Source organism: Somniosus microcephalus, chromosome 27 (assembly GCF_052327205.1).
Source record: "Somniosus microcephalus isolate GS21.2 chromosome 27, FLI_Smic_1.0, whole genome shotgun sequence".
Taxonomy (NCBI): Eukaryota; Metazoa; Chordata; class Chondrichthyes; order Squaliformes; family Somniosidae; genus Somniosus; species Somniosus microcephalus.
The window spans coordinates 40940217-40955739 of record NC_141013.1 but is presented as its reverse complement, the minus strand read 5'-3'; the positions used below and the strand labels follow the sequence as shown (position 1 = coordinate 40955739).

The window sequence follows — 15523 nt, the reverse complement described above, 5'->3', positions numbered from 1 at the left end:
ATGTCCAACCAGAGTTGGCAACCCTACCACCCGAAAGGGCAGCGGGGGGGGGGGCTCGGTTTAACGTCTCAAAAGACGGCACCTCCGACAGTGCAGCACTCCCTCAGCACTGCATTGGAGTGTCAGCCTAGAGTTTTGTGCTCAAGGCTCTGGAGTGGGACTGTGAACCCACAACTTGATGACTCAGAGGTGAGAGTGCTGCCCACTGAGCCTGGGAAATGGAGATTAGAGAACCATTTGGAATACATTACAAATGAGAATTAAACGACAGCAAATATGAGGTGCTACTATCCAGTGTGCGCAGCACGGGGCCTGCCTGTAGGTCAGTGCCCGGGGAGGGGAGTGAGAGGCAGGTGAGGCCCGCAGGGAGCCTGAGCCCACAGTCGGTTCCAGAGCTCCGGGAGGCGCAAAGCCTGTGACTAGGGCCCCGGGCTGAGAGACACCAAACGCCCCATTGCTGGTCGGGCCTGCTGGCCCCCGTCACCATTGGCAACCGCCGGAAGTTCCCGCGCGGCGGGTCGAAGGGCAACGCGCCGCCGGTTGCCGGGGAAACGGGCCGCTGCCGGGACGCCGCAGTCAGAGTTTCCCGGACATTTCCTCCCGCTTCTCGCCGCCAGACTTTGGTGAAATGGGCGAAAGGACGTACAACTCCTCGGTGCTGCTCCATAACTGGTCCGAAGAAATCGCCTTGGATCAGGTGAGGAAGCCGAGTGTGTGGGAGAGCCGGCTACAGCCTCACACCTGGGAACCCCCTGACCCTGACTCTAACCCCCTGACCCTGACTCTAACCCCCTGACCCTAACCCCCAGACTCTAACCCCCTGACCCTGACCCTGACCCTAACCCCCAGACCCTGACTCTAACCCCCTGATCCTGACTCTAACTCCCTGACCCCCTGACCCTGACCCCCTGACCCTGACTCTAACCCCCTGACCCTAACCCCCAGACCCTGACTCTAACCCTCTGACCCTAACCCCCTGACCCTAACCCCTGACCCTGACTCTAAACCCTGACCCTAACCCCCTGACCCTGACCCTAACCCCCAGACCCTGACTCTAACCCTCTGACCCTATCCCCCTGACCCTAACCCCCAGACCCTATCCTCTACAGCCTCACACCTGGGAACCCCCTGACCCTGACTCTAACCCCATGACCCTGACCCTAACCCTCTACAGCCTCACACCTGGGAAACCCCTGACCTTGACCCCCTGACCCTAACCCCCTAACCCCTGACCCTAACCCTCTACAGCCTCACACCTGGGAAACCCCTGACCCTGACTCTAACCCCCTGACCCTGACTCTAACCCCGACACTGACTCTAACCCCCTGACCCTAACCCCCAGACCCTACCCCCTGACCATGACTCTAACCCCCTGCCCCTGACTCTAACCCCGACACTGACTCTAACCCCCTGACCCTAACCCTAACCCCCAGACCCTACCCCCTGACCCTGCCTCTAACCCCCTGACCCTGCCTCTAACCCCCTGACCCTGACTCTAACCCCCTGACCCTAACCACCAGACCCTATCCCCTGACCCTGACTCTAACCCTCTGACCCCCAGACCCTATCCATCAGTGTCAGGGGGTTAGAGTCAGGGTCAGGGGGTTAGAGTCAGGGTCAGGGAAACCCCTGACCCTGAGTCTAACCCCTGACCCTAACCCCATGACTCTATCCATCTACAGCCTCACACCTGGGAAACCCCTGACCCTGACTCTAACCCCTGACCCTAACCCCATGACCCTATCCGTCTACAGCCTCACACCTGGGAAACCCCTGACCCTGACTCTAAAATTGGTCCAGGCAGCGGGCGGTCGAGGGGGTCGTCCAGCCGGATTGCCTGCCTCTCTTCCGCGGCCATGTTCACGCCCGGGTGGCCCTGGAGATGGAGCACGCGGTGTCCGCCGGTGCGCATGAGTATTTCCGCGACCGGTGGGCACCGCGGGGACTGGAGTGCATCATCAACCCGGAAAACCAAATTTTAATTTGATTTGTTAAGATTTAGTTGAACTTTTGTTTATTTACAATCTAATTGGGTTTTTTGGGTTCAAACAAAAAGAGGACCCTGACTCTAACCCCCTGACCCTAACCCTTGACCCTATCCGTCTACAGCCTCACACCTGGGAACCCCTGACCCTGACTCCCAAACCCTAACCCCATGACCCTGACCCTCTACAGCTTCACACCCTGGGAAACCCCTGACCCTAACCCCCTACCCACCCACCCCTACCCTACCCCCCTGACCCTATAACCCTAACCAAAGTTCCCGTTAACCTACGAGGCTGCGCAGCTGTCTGGAGCTCCTGCGCAGCCAGCTCATCAGCCTTTTAAGGGAAAAACCGCACATGCAAAGACATTTGAATGGGCCACGCAAACCATTAAATGGGCCGCGGACACTAAAATAAAATTAAAGGGACCATTGACTCTAACCCTATCCCCCAATCCCAACCCTAACCCTTTCCCCCTGGCCTGGCTGAAGCTCACTTGTTCCTGGTGGCTCACCACGTGCTGATCCCGTTTCTATACTACCCTCTTACGATCACGCAGTGCCATTTTCTGAGCTGGTGCCTGGGAGTGTTAGATCCGAGTGACGGTACCTCTTCTTCTCCTTCACTCTCCTCCTCTACTTCTTCCTGCACAGGCTGGGCTGCTGGCAGTTCTTTGGTATAAGATTCACCAGGCTGATACCTGGGATGGCAGGAATGACGTATGAGGAGAGATTGTGTCGATTGGGCTTATACTCACTGGAGTTTAGAAGATTGAGAGGGGATCACATCGAAACCTATAAAATTCTGTCAGGCCTGGACAGACTAGATGCAGAAAGGATGTTTCTGATGGCCGGGGAGTCCAGAACCAGGGGTCATAGTCTAAGGATAAGGGGTAAGCCATTTAGGACAGAACTGAGGAGGAATTTCTTCACCCAGAGAGTGGTGAACCTGTGGAATTCTCTGCCACAGAGGGCGGTGGAGGCCAGTTCATTAAATATATTCAAGAAAGAGTTGGATATATTTCTTGAGGCTAAAGGGATCAAGGGATATGGGGAGAAGGCAGGGACAGGGTACTGAATTTGGATGATCAGCCATGATCTCATTAAATGGCAGAGCAGGCTCGAGGGGCTGAATGGCCTACTCCTGCTCCTATCTTCTATGTTTCTATCTGAAAGGAGAAAGGCACAAAGGTTGGGTTGTGGTGAGGGGTGGGATGTGAGATGAGGGGGAAGTGGGATGTGAGAAGAAGGATTAGGTATGAGCTTACCACCATCATCATCAATGCTTTCAGCCTCGCCGATCGCCACGGACTCAGTGACAGACCCGCCAATGATCTCCAGCACAGTCTCCTCCAGCTGTGTCAGGTTTTGCAACCGTGCTTGTCCACCACCCCCCTTTGCCCGTTTGTTCCTGCTTGCACCTGTTGTGAGCCACCTTGACCTGCAAGAGAAAGGGAAGTGTGTCAGTCAGTGTGATGCAAAGTGCTTGGGTGATGTGTCTATCATGGTTGAATAGCTGGCATTGTGTGTAAGGTCAGCACGGTGGCATAGTGGTTAGCACTGTTGCCTCACAGCGCCAGAGACCCGGGTTCGAATCCGGCCTCGGGTGACTGTCTGTGTGGAGTTTGCACATTCTCCCCGTGTTTGCGTGGGTTTTCTCCGGGTGCTCCAGTTTCCTCCCACAGTCCAAAGATATGCGGGTTAGGTTGATTGGCTATGATAAAAAATTGACCCTTAGTGTTAGGGGGATTAAATACGTGGGGTTATGGGGATAGGGTGGGATATGTGTTGGTGCAGGGGTTACGGGGATCGGGTGGGATATGTGTCGGTGCAGGCTCGATGGGCCGAAATGGCCTCTATCTGTACTGTGAGGTTTCTGTGAAAAAAGTTCTGTGGGTGTGAGGCTTACAGTAGTGGTAAGTGTGTAAGGGTGAAGTGAAGCTATCATTGTGAGGTCATAGAGTCATAGTCATAGAGTCATAACGGCACTGAAGGAGGCCATTCGGCCCATCGAGTCCGTGCCGGCTCTCTGTAGAGCAATCCAGTCAGTGCCATTCCCCTGCTCTATCCCCGTAGCCCTGCAAGTTTATTTCCCTCAAGTGTCTATCCAGTCTCCCCTTGAAAACATTGAGTGTCTCCGCTTCCACCACTTCCGGCGGCAGCGAATTCCAGGTCCCCACCACTCGCTGCGTTAAAATGTTTTTCCTCACATCCCCCCTGTATCTCTTGCCCAAAACCTTAAATCTGTGTCCCCTAGTCCTTGTACCATCAACTAGTGAGAACAGCCTTTCCCCGTCTAGCCTATCCAAACCCGTCATAATCTTGTACACCTCTATCAAATCACCCCTCAACCTCCTTTGCTCTAATGAAAACAAATCCAGCTTCTCCAACCTGTCCTTGTAGCTAAGGTCCCCCATCCCCAGAACTATTCTGGTAAATCTCCTCTGCACCCTCTCAAGGGCCTTCACATCCAGCCTAATCAGCACTTTATAAAGGTTCAGCATAACTTTTACTCCATAACTCTATTTATGAAGCCCAAGATCCCATATGCTTTGCTAACCACTCTCTCAATATGTCGTGCCACCTTCAGGGACCTATTCACTTTAACTTCCAGGTCCCTCTGTCCCTGCACACTCTTTAATACGGTGCCGTTAAGTGTATATTGCCTCTCCCTGTTCCTTCTGCCAAAATGCATCACCTCACACTTCTCTGTATTAAATTCCATCTGCCACCTGTCTGCCTTTCTATGTCCTGTTGCAGTCGATTGGTATCCTCCTCACTGTTTGCCACACCCCCAAGTTTGGTGTCATCAGCAAATTTAGAAATTTTACTCTGTACTCCAATGTCTGGGTCATTTATCTATATCAAAAAAGCAGTGGCCCCAGCACTGACCCTTGGGGAACACCACTGTCTACCATCTTCCAGTCTGAAAAACAGCCATTTACCACAACTCGCTGTTTTCTGTCCTTAAGCCAATTCCTTATCCAAGCTGCCACTGACCCACCTATTCCATGAGCCTCAACTTTGTTAACCAGCCTTCTCTGTAGTACTTTGTCAAATGCCTTCCTAAAATCCATGTAGACAACATCTATTGCATTCCCTTCATCAATCCTCCCTGTTACTTCATCAAAAAATTCAATTAGATTAGTCAAACACGATCTGCCTTTTACAAATCCGTGTTGGCTCTCCTTAATTAGCTTAAACCTCGCCAAGTGCCTGTTAATTTTTTCCTTGATTATTGTTTCTAAAATGTTACCCACCACTGATGTTAAACTGACCAGCCTGTAGTTACTAGGATTGCCCTTACACCCTTTCTTGAACAATGGTGTCACATTTGCCACTTTCCAATCCTCAGGCACCTCCTCCGCATCTAGGGAAGATTGGAAAATTATGGCAAGCCCTTCCGCTATCTCCTCCCCCAATTCCCTCAGCAACCTGGGACGCATGCCACTTGGACCAGGCGACTTATCCACTCTAAGCAGACCCAGTCTTTCTCGTACATCCTGTCTATCAATTGTCACCCCTTCCATTGCTTCTACCTTTTCTACTTCTACCGATATTTTGTCAGCATCCATCTCCTTAGTAAACACCGATACAAAGCACTCACTGAGTATTCTAGCCTTGCCCTGCGCCTCTAAGCATAGATCAGCTTCTTTATCCCTAATAGTCCCCACCCTGCCTCTTACTATCCGCTTACTGTTTACATGCCGGTAGAAGATTTTTGGGTTCCCTTTAATGATAACTGCCATTCTACTCTCATTCTCTCTTTGCCAATCTTATTTTCATCTTCACTTCCCCTCTCAACTTATTGTATTTGGTCTGGTTCTCCCTTGAAGAATTCACCTGACATGTATCATACACCCTCTTTTTTGTTTCATCATCGTCTCTATCTCCCTTGTCATCCAAGGAGCCCTTGCTTTGGTTCCCTTACCCTTCCCTCTTGTTGGAATGTACCTAGCCTGTACTTGGAACATCTCCTCCTTTAAAGATCACCCATTGTTCCGTTACAGTTTTTTCTGTCGGTCTTTGGTTCCATTTTACCCTGGCTAGATCCTTTCGCATCCTATTGAAGTTAGCCCTATTCCAGTTTAGAAGTTCCACTCTAGATTGTTCTTTGCTCCTCTCCATTGCTAATCTAAATCTTATGATACGATGATCACTCGTACCCAAGTGTTCTCCCGCAGACACTTGGTCGACCTGGCCCACCTCATTCCCCAGCACCAGATCCAGCAATGCCTCCTTCCGAATTGGGCCAAGAACATACTGGTCAAGGAAATTCTCCTGAACACACTTCAGAATTTCTTCCCCCTCCTTTCCCTTTACCCTAGCATTATCCCAATCGATATTTTGGTAAGTTAAGTCCCCCAATATCACCACTGTATAGCTCTTGTATAGAACACCTTGTTCCCTTGCATATTAAGTGCCCAGTCCTCATTGTTTTTAAGCCACGTTTCCGTTATTGCCACAATATCATATTGCCACACGGCTAATTGTGCTTGTAGCTCACCAACCTTATTCACCACACTTTGTGTGTTTACGTACATTCATTCTAAACCCATTTTTGAATTTTTCCTGGTCTTTCTTAGTCTGCTCCTATCTAATATGCTCCTACTCCTGCCTCTATTTCTACTTTCTTCTCTAGTACTATCCAACACACTCACTCTTTTATGCACCTTATTCCTCTTTTCCACTCCTTTATGCTGGTGCCCATCCCCCTGCCAAACTAGTTTAGGTATGAGTGGTGATTGCTAGAGATTATTGGTAGGTGAGTGATGGGAGTGTAGTGCATTAGGCATCATGTGAGGCTAGTGGTGAAGTTGGTGGGATATGGCATATGAAGATGCATTCACTCATCTAGACCACTTGTGTGAAGTCATTAAACTTCTTCCGGCACTGGATCTATGTCCTGGGAGGAAACTTGGGAGAAGCTTGGCTTAATGGGCAAGGGGAAGGGAGGGAAGCAGCAGAGGCAGCTGAATGGATGGTCTCAATCTTAGTGACAAAGAAGTCCATGAGCTCCTCGCACTTGTTGTTGGAGATGAGGGTGGAGGGGGCAGGGGTGAATTATACAGGACTAATTAGTTCATAAATCCGTGTTGATTCTGCCCAATCTTATTATTATTTAAGTGCCCTGTTACCATGTCCTTAATAATAGATTCTAGCATTTTCCCTACTACTGATGTCAGGCTAACTGGTCTGTAGTTCCCTCTCTCCCTCCTTTCTTAAATAATGGGGTTACATTTGCTTCCTTCCAATCCACGGGAACAGTTCTAGAATCTATGGAATTTTGGAAGATGACAACCAATGCATCCACTATCTCTATAGCCACCTCTTTCAAAACCCTAGGATGTAGGCCATCAGGACCTGGGGATTTATCAGCTTTCAGGATTTGAGTATAAGAGTAAAGACATCTTACTGCAATTATATAGCGCCTTGTTGAGACCACACCTGGAGTATTGTGTACAGTTTTGGTCTCCTTACCTAAGGAAGGGTATACTTGCCACAGAGGGAGTGCAACGAAGGTTCACCAGACTGGTTCCTGGGATGGGGGGATTGTCCTATGAGGAGAGATTGAGTAGACTAGGCCTATATTCTCTAGAGTTTAGAAGAATGAGAGGTGATCTCATTGAAACATACAAAATATTTACAGGGCTTGACAGGGTAGATGCAGGGAGGATGTTTCCCCTGGCTGGGGAGTCTAGAACCAGGGGTCACAGTCTCAGAATAAGGGGTCGGCCATTTAGGATTTAGATGTGGAGAAATTTCTTCACTGAGGGTGGTGACTCTTTGGAATTCTCTACCCCAGAGGGCTGTGGAGGCTCAGTCGTTGAGTATATTCAAGACAGAGATCGATAGATTTTTGGATATTAAGGGAATCAAGGGATATGGGAATAGTGCAGGAAAGTGGAGTTGAGGTAGAAGATCAGCCATGATCTTATTGAATGGCGGAGCAGGCTCGAGGGGCCGAATGGCCTACTCCTGCTCCTATTTCTTATGTTCTTATTCACCAGCAGCCAGACCACGTTGCAGAACCAGTGCAAGTGGTCTTACAATACGGAGAAGCTGCTGGTGCTTTGAATTTCGGTAAACGGGAGACTTAATTTACTAATTTAGACGGTCCCTGTACTCACCAACAATAAGAACAGAACTCACCATTAAATTTGGTACTTCGAAAGAGTGTCTTCTACAACATCATCATGTCACTACGATCACTGTCCTTAATTAGTACTGAATCTATTTTGAGCTCCAGTATGTGCTTTTTAATTCAATTCTGTTTGAACAGAAAGCACATCGGAGAAACTGTTAGATACAATTTCTATCCAACCTCATCATATGCAGTACAGTCAAATCCACCAATGAGTATTTCATTCCTCACTTCAGCTTCTTGGAAGAGTTTAAACAGAAAACAGTTGTTTGTGGACCAACCACAAACTATAGAAGGAACACACCTATTACTAAATATACAATTCATCATATTCCCATAATACTATATTTGATTACAGAAACAAGAGAGCATTTAGTGGAATTTAAAGCCTCAGTCTGTAGTTGTCTAGCCAAGATATACTTTGTATATTTAGAACTTGGGTAATGTACATAATCAGTGTCTGAGTGTACTTCCCTGTGTTGGTACAATGTGGGATGTTTCACTGTGCACTAGTTTAAGTAGTATTGTGACACCGTGCAGAGTGCCCAGTGTTTATACAAATGCCACATGGAATCCGGGCCATTTACTCACACAGTGAGTCTGTACAACACTGGGGAAGTTCTTCGTCATAGCGTCTTCCTTTTACATGCCTATGGCACATAAGACAACCCATTTCTTCCACATCCAGCAGATCATGCTCTGGGCTTTTCGGTAACAAAGACCCTTTTTTATGTGGACAGGTTGTTAGCCTGACTCTCAACTCGCTACCAGGAGTTGCGGCTGGATGCCATGGGGGAGTTGCCACTCCACTCCCATCAGGCGCGAGTCCTCCACTGGATGTCATCCCAGTGTTTTGAGGCTGGAACTCTAGTCTCCGGTGCCAGCGCTATCTGGAGTGGGGCTCGAACCTATGACCTTTCTCGGAGATGGGAATGCTACCGCTGACCCAAGGCTTACTCCCAGCTTAATGTCTAGTTTTAACTAACAGATGTGCTCACCTGTACAAATGTTATCCATACCATTTTTTCTTGTGTATAGAAACTTTTAAAACCTCCCATGTTTTTGTAGCCTTTAAATTATTTAGAAGTGTTTCATATGCAGCACTGTTAACCAGAATTTGATGACTTGCACACAGACTCCATCTAGTGGCTGTTGTTACTTTACATCATAGCATCATAAAAAATTATTTCAAGGGAGTCATTTTCTGGAAACATGCCGTCTGCCAACAGATAGCAGAAAGTCTCCGGCCCGCTGCCCCAGATATTGCAATATGTGCTGGTACAGTCGAGGCTCCCACTGCCTACATGTACTCGGAAAACTCCCCCATCTACTTCTGATGCACACGTGCGTCATACATACTTGATTAACTTTAGCATCTTTTGATTTGTCTGAATATTTAATATAAACAATGATTAATGATCACTGGGAGAAGTAACTTAGAGCAGTTTCCAGTCGGACAGTGTTATAGGAACCACAGCCTGGAAATTACTGTTATCATACAAATATTGAATGTTAAATTCCCCTCTCCACTATTCTAACAGAGGCGTCATTCCATTGAAAATGAATGTATAATTAGCAGAAAGAGGAATTTAATACCAACACATTGGGGTTGATTTTATCTCAGGTGCAGGGAATTGGCGGGTTCTCCGAATTTAGTGATTCCCACAAGATTCCAAATGGGTCTATGAGATTGATGCAATTTTAACTCAATTGGCCAATTGATTTCCAGCGGGTGGGAACCCTTGGCAATTGAGTATTTCCAGTCAGAAAGTCACAGAATATGACGTCATCATTGCTGCTGCTTTTAAGGTCCACAGCAAGCCTTGCTTCCTCTGCAGGCTCCCAAACTTCACCATTAAGATGGCACAGGAGCCTGCAGGAGCAACGGCCAGCGGGAGGGCCAGATCTGCCCCCAAATTTGATGAGGCTTCACTGCAGGCATTGCTGGATGGTGCTAGGGCCCACAGGGAGGTCCTGTTCCCTTCTTCAGGGAGGAAGGGGCCTCCCAGCCAGACCAAGGCTGTGTGGCTACAGGTGGCTGGTGAAGTCAACTGCTTGGGGCTCACACGAAGAACGTGGATGCAGTGCAGGAAAAGATTCCACGACCACCTTCGCACCGGAAAAGTAAGTACTGTATGATGTTTCCATCACCCTCAATCTGATCCCCATTGCCTTTCCTCACCAGCACTCAGCTTTAGCAATCTCTTCCTGCACATCCCACTAGACACTCACATCCATGCACCCACACCCATTCCCTCTCTCTCTATGCTCACATTCACAGAACTATGCCACCATGCAGCCCTCACACTCCCTCTCACTCTGATGCTTTGAACACAACTGACAACACAGGGAGGGCCCTTGGTAGTGCAACCTCACTCCATCTTTGTCTCCTTCTAAGTATCTATGCTATGCAATCTCTGCACTCACTCCTTCATTCTCGCTCAACCTCCACTTGTCTCCCTCATTGCAGGAAAAGAGAGCTCACAACAGGAGAGAGCGAGCCAGGACAGGAGGAGGGCCGCCCTCATTAGCCCAGCTCACCCCCTGGGAGGAAGGCGTCCTGGAGATTGCCGGGGCTGACCGAGATGTGGACGTTGGGGAAGGATAGGCAGGAGCATCCCCGCAAGCTGGTTACAGAATAGTTTTCCATCTCTCTCATTGGCATTGCCTGAGTCGCTGATAATGATTCTGAAGCTACATCATATGGACTTATGATCATTTGCAAAATGCAATCTGCATGTAACCTTGGCATCACATCTCTAACTTTTTCCTTGACTCCCCCACAGGACCATCGAGAGCCCCCGTCCCCACTGTGCAGGAGGAAGAGCCTGAGCAGCCAGACTCCTCAGAGGAATCTGCAACCTTTGAGGGCGCAGCGTCAGCAGAAATAAGCGCACCCAGCACCAGCGCAGACACTCACACCTCAGTGGGACCTTCGGGACATAGAGTAGAGTTGTCACCTGGTGTATCACAGCTCACAAGTGAGTATCAGCAGATTGTGGAGACAGGGACAGCAGTGGAGAGTCCTCGTCGGAGGGCACAGGACTCTGCCAGCTCGGCTCAGCTGCATGTCGACCCTCTGCCTCTGGGCCCATCCGTAAGATCAGAGGTGATGGAACTCCATGCACAGATGCAGGAGTCTCTGGCAGGTTTTGTCTCCAGGGTCGCTGCGAGTGTGGAGCGAATGGAGGAGTCCATAGCGAACATGAGCAGAGCCTTTGTGGAGTCATTGGCGCATGAACGCATGAACACGGAAAGGATGACTACCTACGTGGAAATGATTGCTGCCTCCGTGGTAAGGCTGGCTACGGTAGAGGAGAGGAGGGCTACGGCCAAGGAGGAGGTTAGTCGCAAGGGTATGGAAAACATGGTGAGTGTTCAGAATAGAATGACATCTCTTGAGGAGCGATGGGCATCTATTGAACAGAGAAACCAGACCTTCATGGAAGTCCTTCTGAGTAGGACTGCCATTGTAGATACGGGTCCCCATGGCCCCCCCTGATGTGCAGCAAGCTGCTCTCAAGCCACTTGCAGGCACTGAGGGGGACCTGACCCATGCGAGGGAGGTTGGTGGCAGACCTCAAGGAAGTGGGGCCTCCTCTCCAAGCGCTCACACTTCCATGCCACTGCAGAGCCCTCGGTTAGAGCCCCGCCGGAGTACACACCCAACGGAGATAGAGGTCTCAACCCCTGTAGAGCCACAGGAGCAGCAGACCCAGAGGACGCCCGCCAAAGGTGTCGAGACAGGAGCAGCAGGAAAGTGAGCAAGGGGCCTCCACATCTGCTGAAGCCACAGGGGAACCACTACATAGGAGCACGCGTAAGAGGAAAATAAAGCACAAATAGTCACAAGGGTAGTCACTTGGGTGAAATGTGTTTATTTTAAAAATGCCATCAGTTGTGTGTTTTTCATAAAAATTCTGATGGCAACTTCTGCAGTTGTGGCGTGTGTCATTTTGCGAATGGGGCTGGAGGTCCTCTAATGCCAAGAGGGGAAGGAAAAAAAGGCCTCCCATGCTTCTGGTAGGTGCCTCAGTTGAGGAAGCGCTGAGTGAGGGTGGCGAGAGGGGTCTCGCAGGCGGTCACACTGGAGAAGTGTGTGAGGCTCCAACCTTCCACAGGTGTGGTTAAGCCTGGTAAAAGTTGCCCCAGACCTGAGACAACAAAGTCCTGCCACCTGCAAATGATGACTGATCAAATCTCCTCTTTAATGTTGGACCTGCAGTTGATAGTCAGCAAGCCAATAGTGTTCACGCCAGTTTTCACAGGTGTGATCCCCACCAGGCGCGTTTTACATGGGAAAAGGATTAAACAGGCAAGGGCCTATTAAAATGGGATTATAAAGGCCAATCAGTGCTGTTTAAGGGCCCTAAAGACCAGTCCCGCCTGTTGCAGGCGGGACTGATTCAGGTCAATCAGACACACCTAGTTTAAAATGGCATGGAAGCGGGAACCAGGCCGGGGGGGTCCCGACCCCCAGGCTTTGCGATTTTAACCCACCGTACGCCTAAAAGCCCGCCTGTCGGCTGCGTTAAAATCGAGCCCAATAAGCGTGTGTATGGTAACATCACTTACTGTAATATTCAGGTGCTGTCTAACTTTGTTTCCTATCAGGGAGGGGACCAGTCAGACAGCTTTGGTGGTCTGATCTATAACCACTTGTGATTTAAGTGAGAGAACTTGAATGCCTATTGGGATAGAAAGTTCAAACAAAGCAATTCATTGATCCCACTTTGTTTTGATCAGTTGGGTGTCAGATACGCACAGAATCTCCAACCTAATCTACTGTGAAATCTACACAGCTAGATATTCTGTTTGCTCATTATGGAGCGCACTGTCACCCCAGTGAAACACACTCCAACCAACCCAAGTCCAGTTAGTAAAGACCAAGGCTGAGGGACCACTTTGAGTTCCTCAGGGCAGTGTTCTAGGCCCAACCATCTTCAGCTGCTTCATCAATGACCTTCCCTCCAAAATAAATTGTTCATTTTAAATCTGAGATTGATAGATTTTAGTTAACCAAAGATATTAAGGGATATGGGGCAAAGGCGGGTATATGGAGTTAGATCACAGACCAGCCATGATCTCATTGAATGGCGGAACAGGCTCGAGGGGCTAAATAGCCTACTCCTGTTCCTATGTTCCTAAAGTCCGTCCTTCCGTCCCAATGAGTGCCAGCTCTTTCCACTCACCTTGCCCCGAGCAGCGCACCCCCCTGGAAAATCAGCGCTGATATGTTATCAATCCCAGATTCCATTACCTTTAATTGGTTCTACCCCATCGCTAGTGGATACTCATTTTCCTTCCGGTGTGCAGTACTTCACAGTTCTATTTCATCTGCCTCTATTCCACCCATTTACAGATTTTATCTTAGCTCCTTTTGTCGGTCCCTGGCTGCTTCCTCCAACTTGACTGCCCTCACCCAGTTTAATATTGTCTGCAAACGTAATCAATTGTTAGTGAGTTTCTGAATCCAAATGGAGGTAATGACTGGAAGGGGGGGTTCGAGGTAGTGATCGCAGGGGTTTGTGGTAGTGATTGGGAGGGGGTTGAGGCAGTGATCGGGAGGGGGGGTCGAGGCAGTGATTGGGAGGGGGGGTCGGGGCAGTGATTGGGAGGGGGGGTCGAGGCTGTGATTGGGAGGGGGTCGGGGCAGTGATTGGGAGGGGGGGTCGAGGCTGTGATTGGGAGGGGGGGACGAGGCAGTGATTGGGAGGGGGGTCGAGGCAGTGATTGGGAGGGGGGTCGGGGCAGTGATTGGGAGGGGGGGTCGAGGCTGTGATTGGGAGGGGGTCGGGGCAGTGATTGGGAGGGGGGGTCGAGGCTGTGATTGGGAGGGGGGGTCGGGGCAGTGATTGGGAGGGGGGGTCGAGGCAGTGATTGGGAGGGGGGGTCGAGGCAGTGATTGGGAGGGGTGTTGAGGCAGTGATTGGGAGGGGGGCAGTGATTGGGAGGGGGGTCGCTGTGATCGGGAGGGGGTTGAGGCTGCGATTGGGAGGGGGTCGGGGCTGCGATTGAGAGGGGGTCGGGGCAGTGATTGGGAGGGGGGTCGCTGTGATCGGGAGGGGGTCGAGGCTGTGATCGGGAGGGGGGGTTGAGGCAGTGATTGGGAGGGGGTCGAGGCTGTGATCGGGAGGGGGTCGAGGCTGTGATCGGGAGGGGGTCGAGGCTGTGATCGGGAGGGGGTCGAGGCTGTGATCGGGAGGGGGTCGAGGCTGTGATCGGGGGGGGGTCGAGGCAGTGATTGGGAGGGGGTCGGGGCTGTGATTGGGAGGGGGTCGAGGCTGTGATCGGGAGGGGGTCGAGGCTGTGATTGGGAGGGGGTCGAGGCTGTGATCGGGAGGGGGGGTCGAGGCAGTGATTGGGAGGGGGTCGGGGCTGTGATCGGGAGGGGGTCGAGGCTGTGATCGGGAGGGGGTCGAGGCTGTGATTGGGAAGGGGGCGAACAGGGGCCGGCAGCTGCCCGTGTTTTTAATGTGGAGCTGGATGGAGCACTCCTGCACTCTATTTTTGAGATATGTGTGCTATACAATTATGCCTTGACGAACTGAGTCCTTGTAAAAGTACTAACTTGGACTATTAGACCTAATTCTGTAAAAGTCGATAATGCTCTGATTATTGATCAATTCATTTCTTCCTTGGAGGAAAATCTCGTGAGTCATTCATCTAAGCCTGGGTAGACATGCAGCCATTTAAATGTAGATGTGCTGCTATTATTTAATTTGCGAGCAGCCTTATACTGACGCAAAGCCAACAGGATAATACTCTTTAACTACAGCCTCTGCCTGCATTTGTGATCAAAGGAACTTTTTTGGCATTCTTAAATCACACTATGAGCCTCTGCATAATTCAAGCAGAATCAACTGGGTAGATTGCTTGAATAATTATGGATCGAGTGATCATGTCAAAATGTTCCTTTGAACCTTTTCATCCCCCTTATCTTTATATACTTGTTACCTCTTCTGCTCACAGTGAATCCATTTGTGTGACTGTTGCAACATTGCCTTTGAATTGCATGAACACCCTTTTGAGATGTAATGCTATCCTTTTAAAATTACCTGTTTTATTCAAGCCATCACTGCAATATTTTTTCATTAAAAAAATGCAAAAAAAATCTGTAAATCTGAAAAGTAAACTGAAAATGCTGGAAATACACGGCAGGTCAGTTAGCATCTGTGGAGAGAGCAAAGAGGTCAATGCTTCAGGCCAGGCTATGCAGACCACTGGTCCACCCAGGCTTCCACTAAGTTTGACAAAGGGTTTGACCCGAAATGTTGACTCTATTTCCTCTCCACGGATGTTGCCTGGCCTGCTGAGTTTTTCCAGCATTTTCTGTTGTTATTCCACTATGATCTGTAGTTGCGTTGTTGAGATGTTTCAACTTCCACCTTCTT

At 49.8% G+C, this 15523-nt stretch overlaps 1 protein-coding gene across 2 annotated transcripts in view; it reads left to right on the top strand.

The window, feature by feature from the left end:
- The first annotated feature begins 241 nt into the window (after positions 1 to 241).
- The window catches only part of cfap161 (cilia and flagella associated protein 161), a 79772-nt gene continuing 64490 nt past the window's right edge, over positions 242 to 15523 (top strand). For both annotated transcript variants that reach the window (XM_085968874.1, XM_085968873.1), the window contains exon 1: positions 242 to 697. In XM_085968874.1, the coding sequence (XP_085825000.1) occupies positions 629 to 697 (69 nt within the window). In that variant the 5' untranslated portion in view covers positions 242 to 628. The remainder of the gene's footprint in view (positions 698 to 15523) is intronic.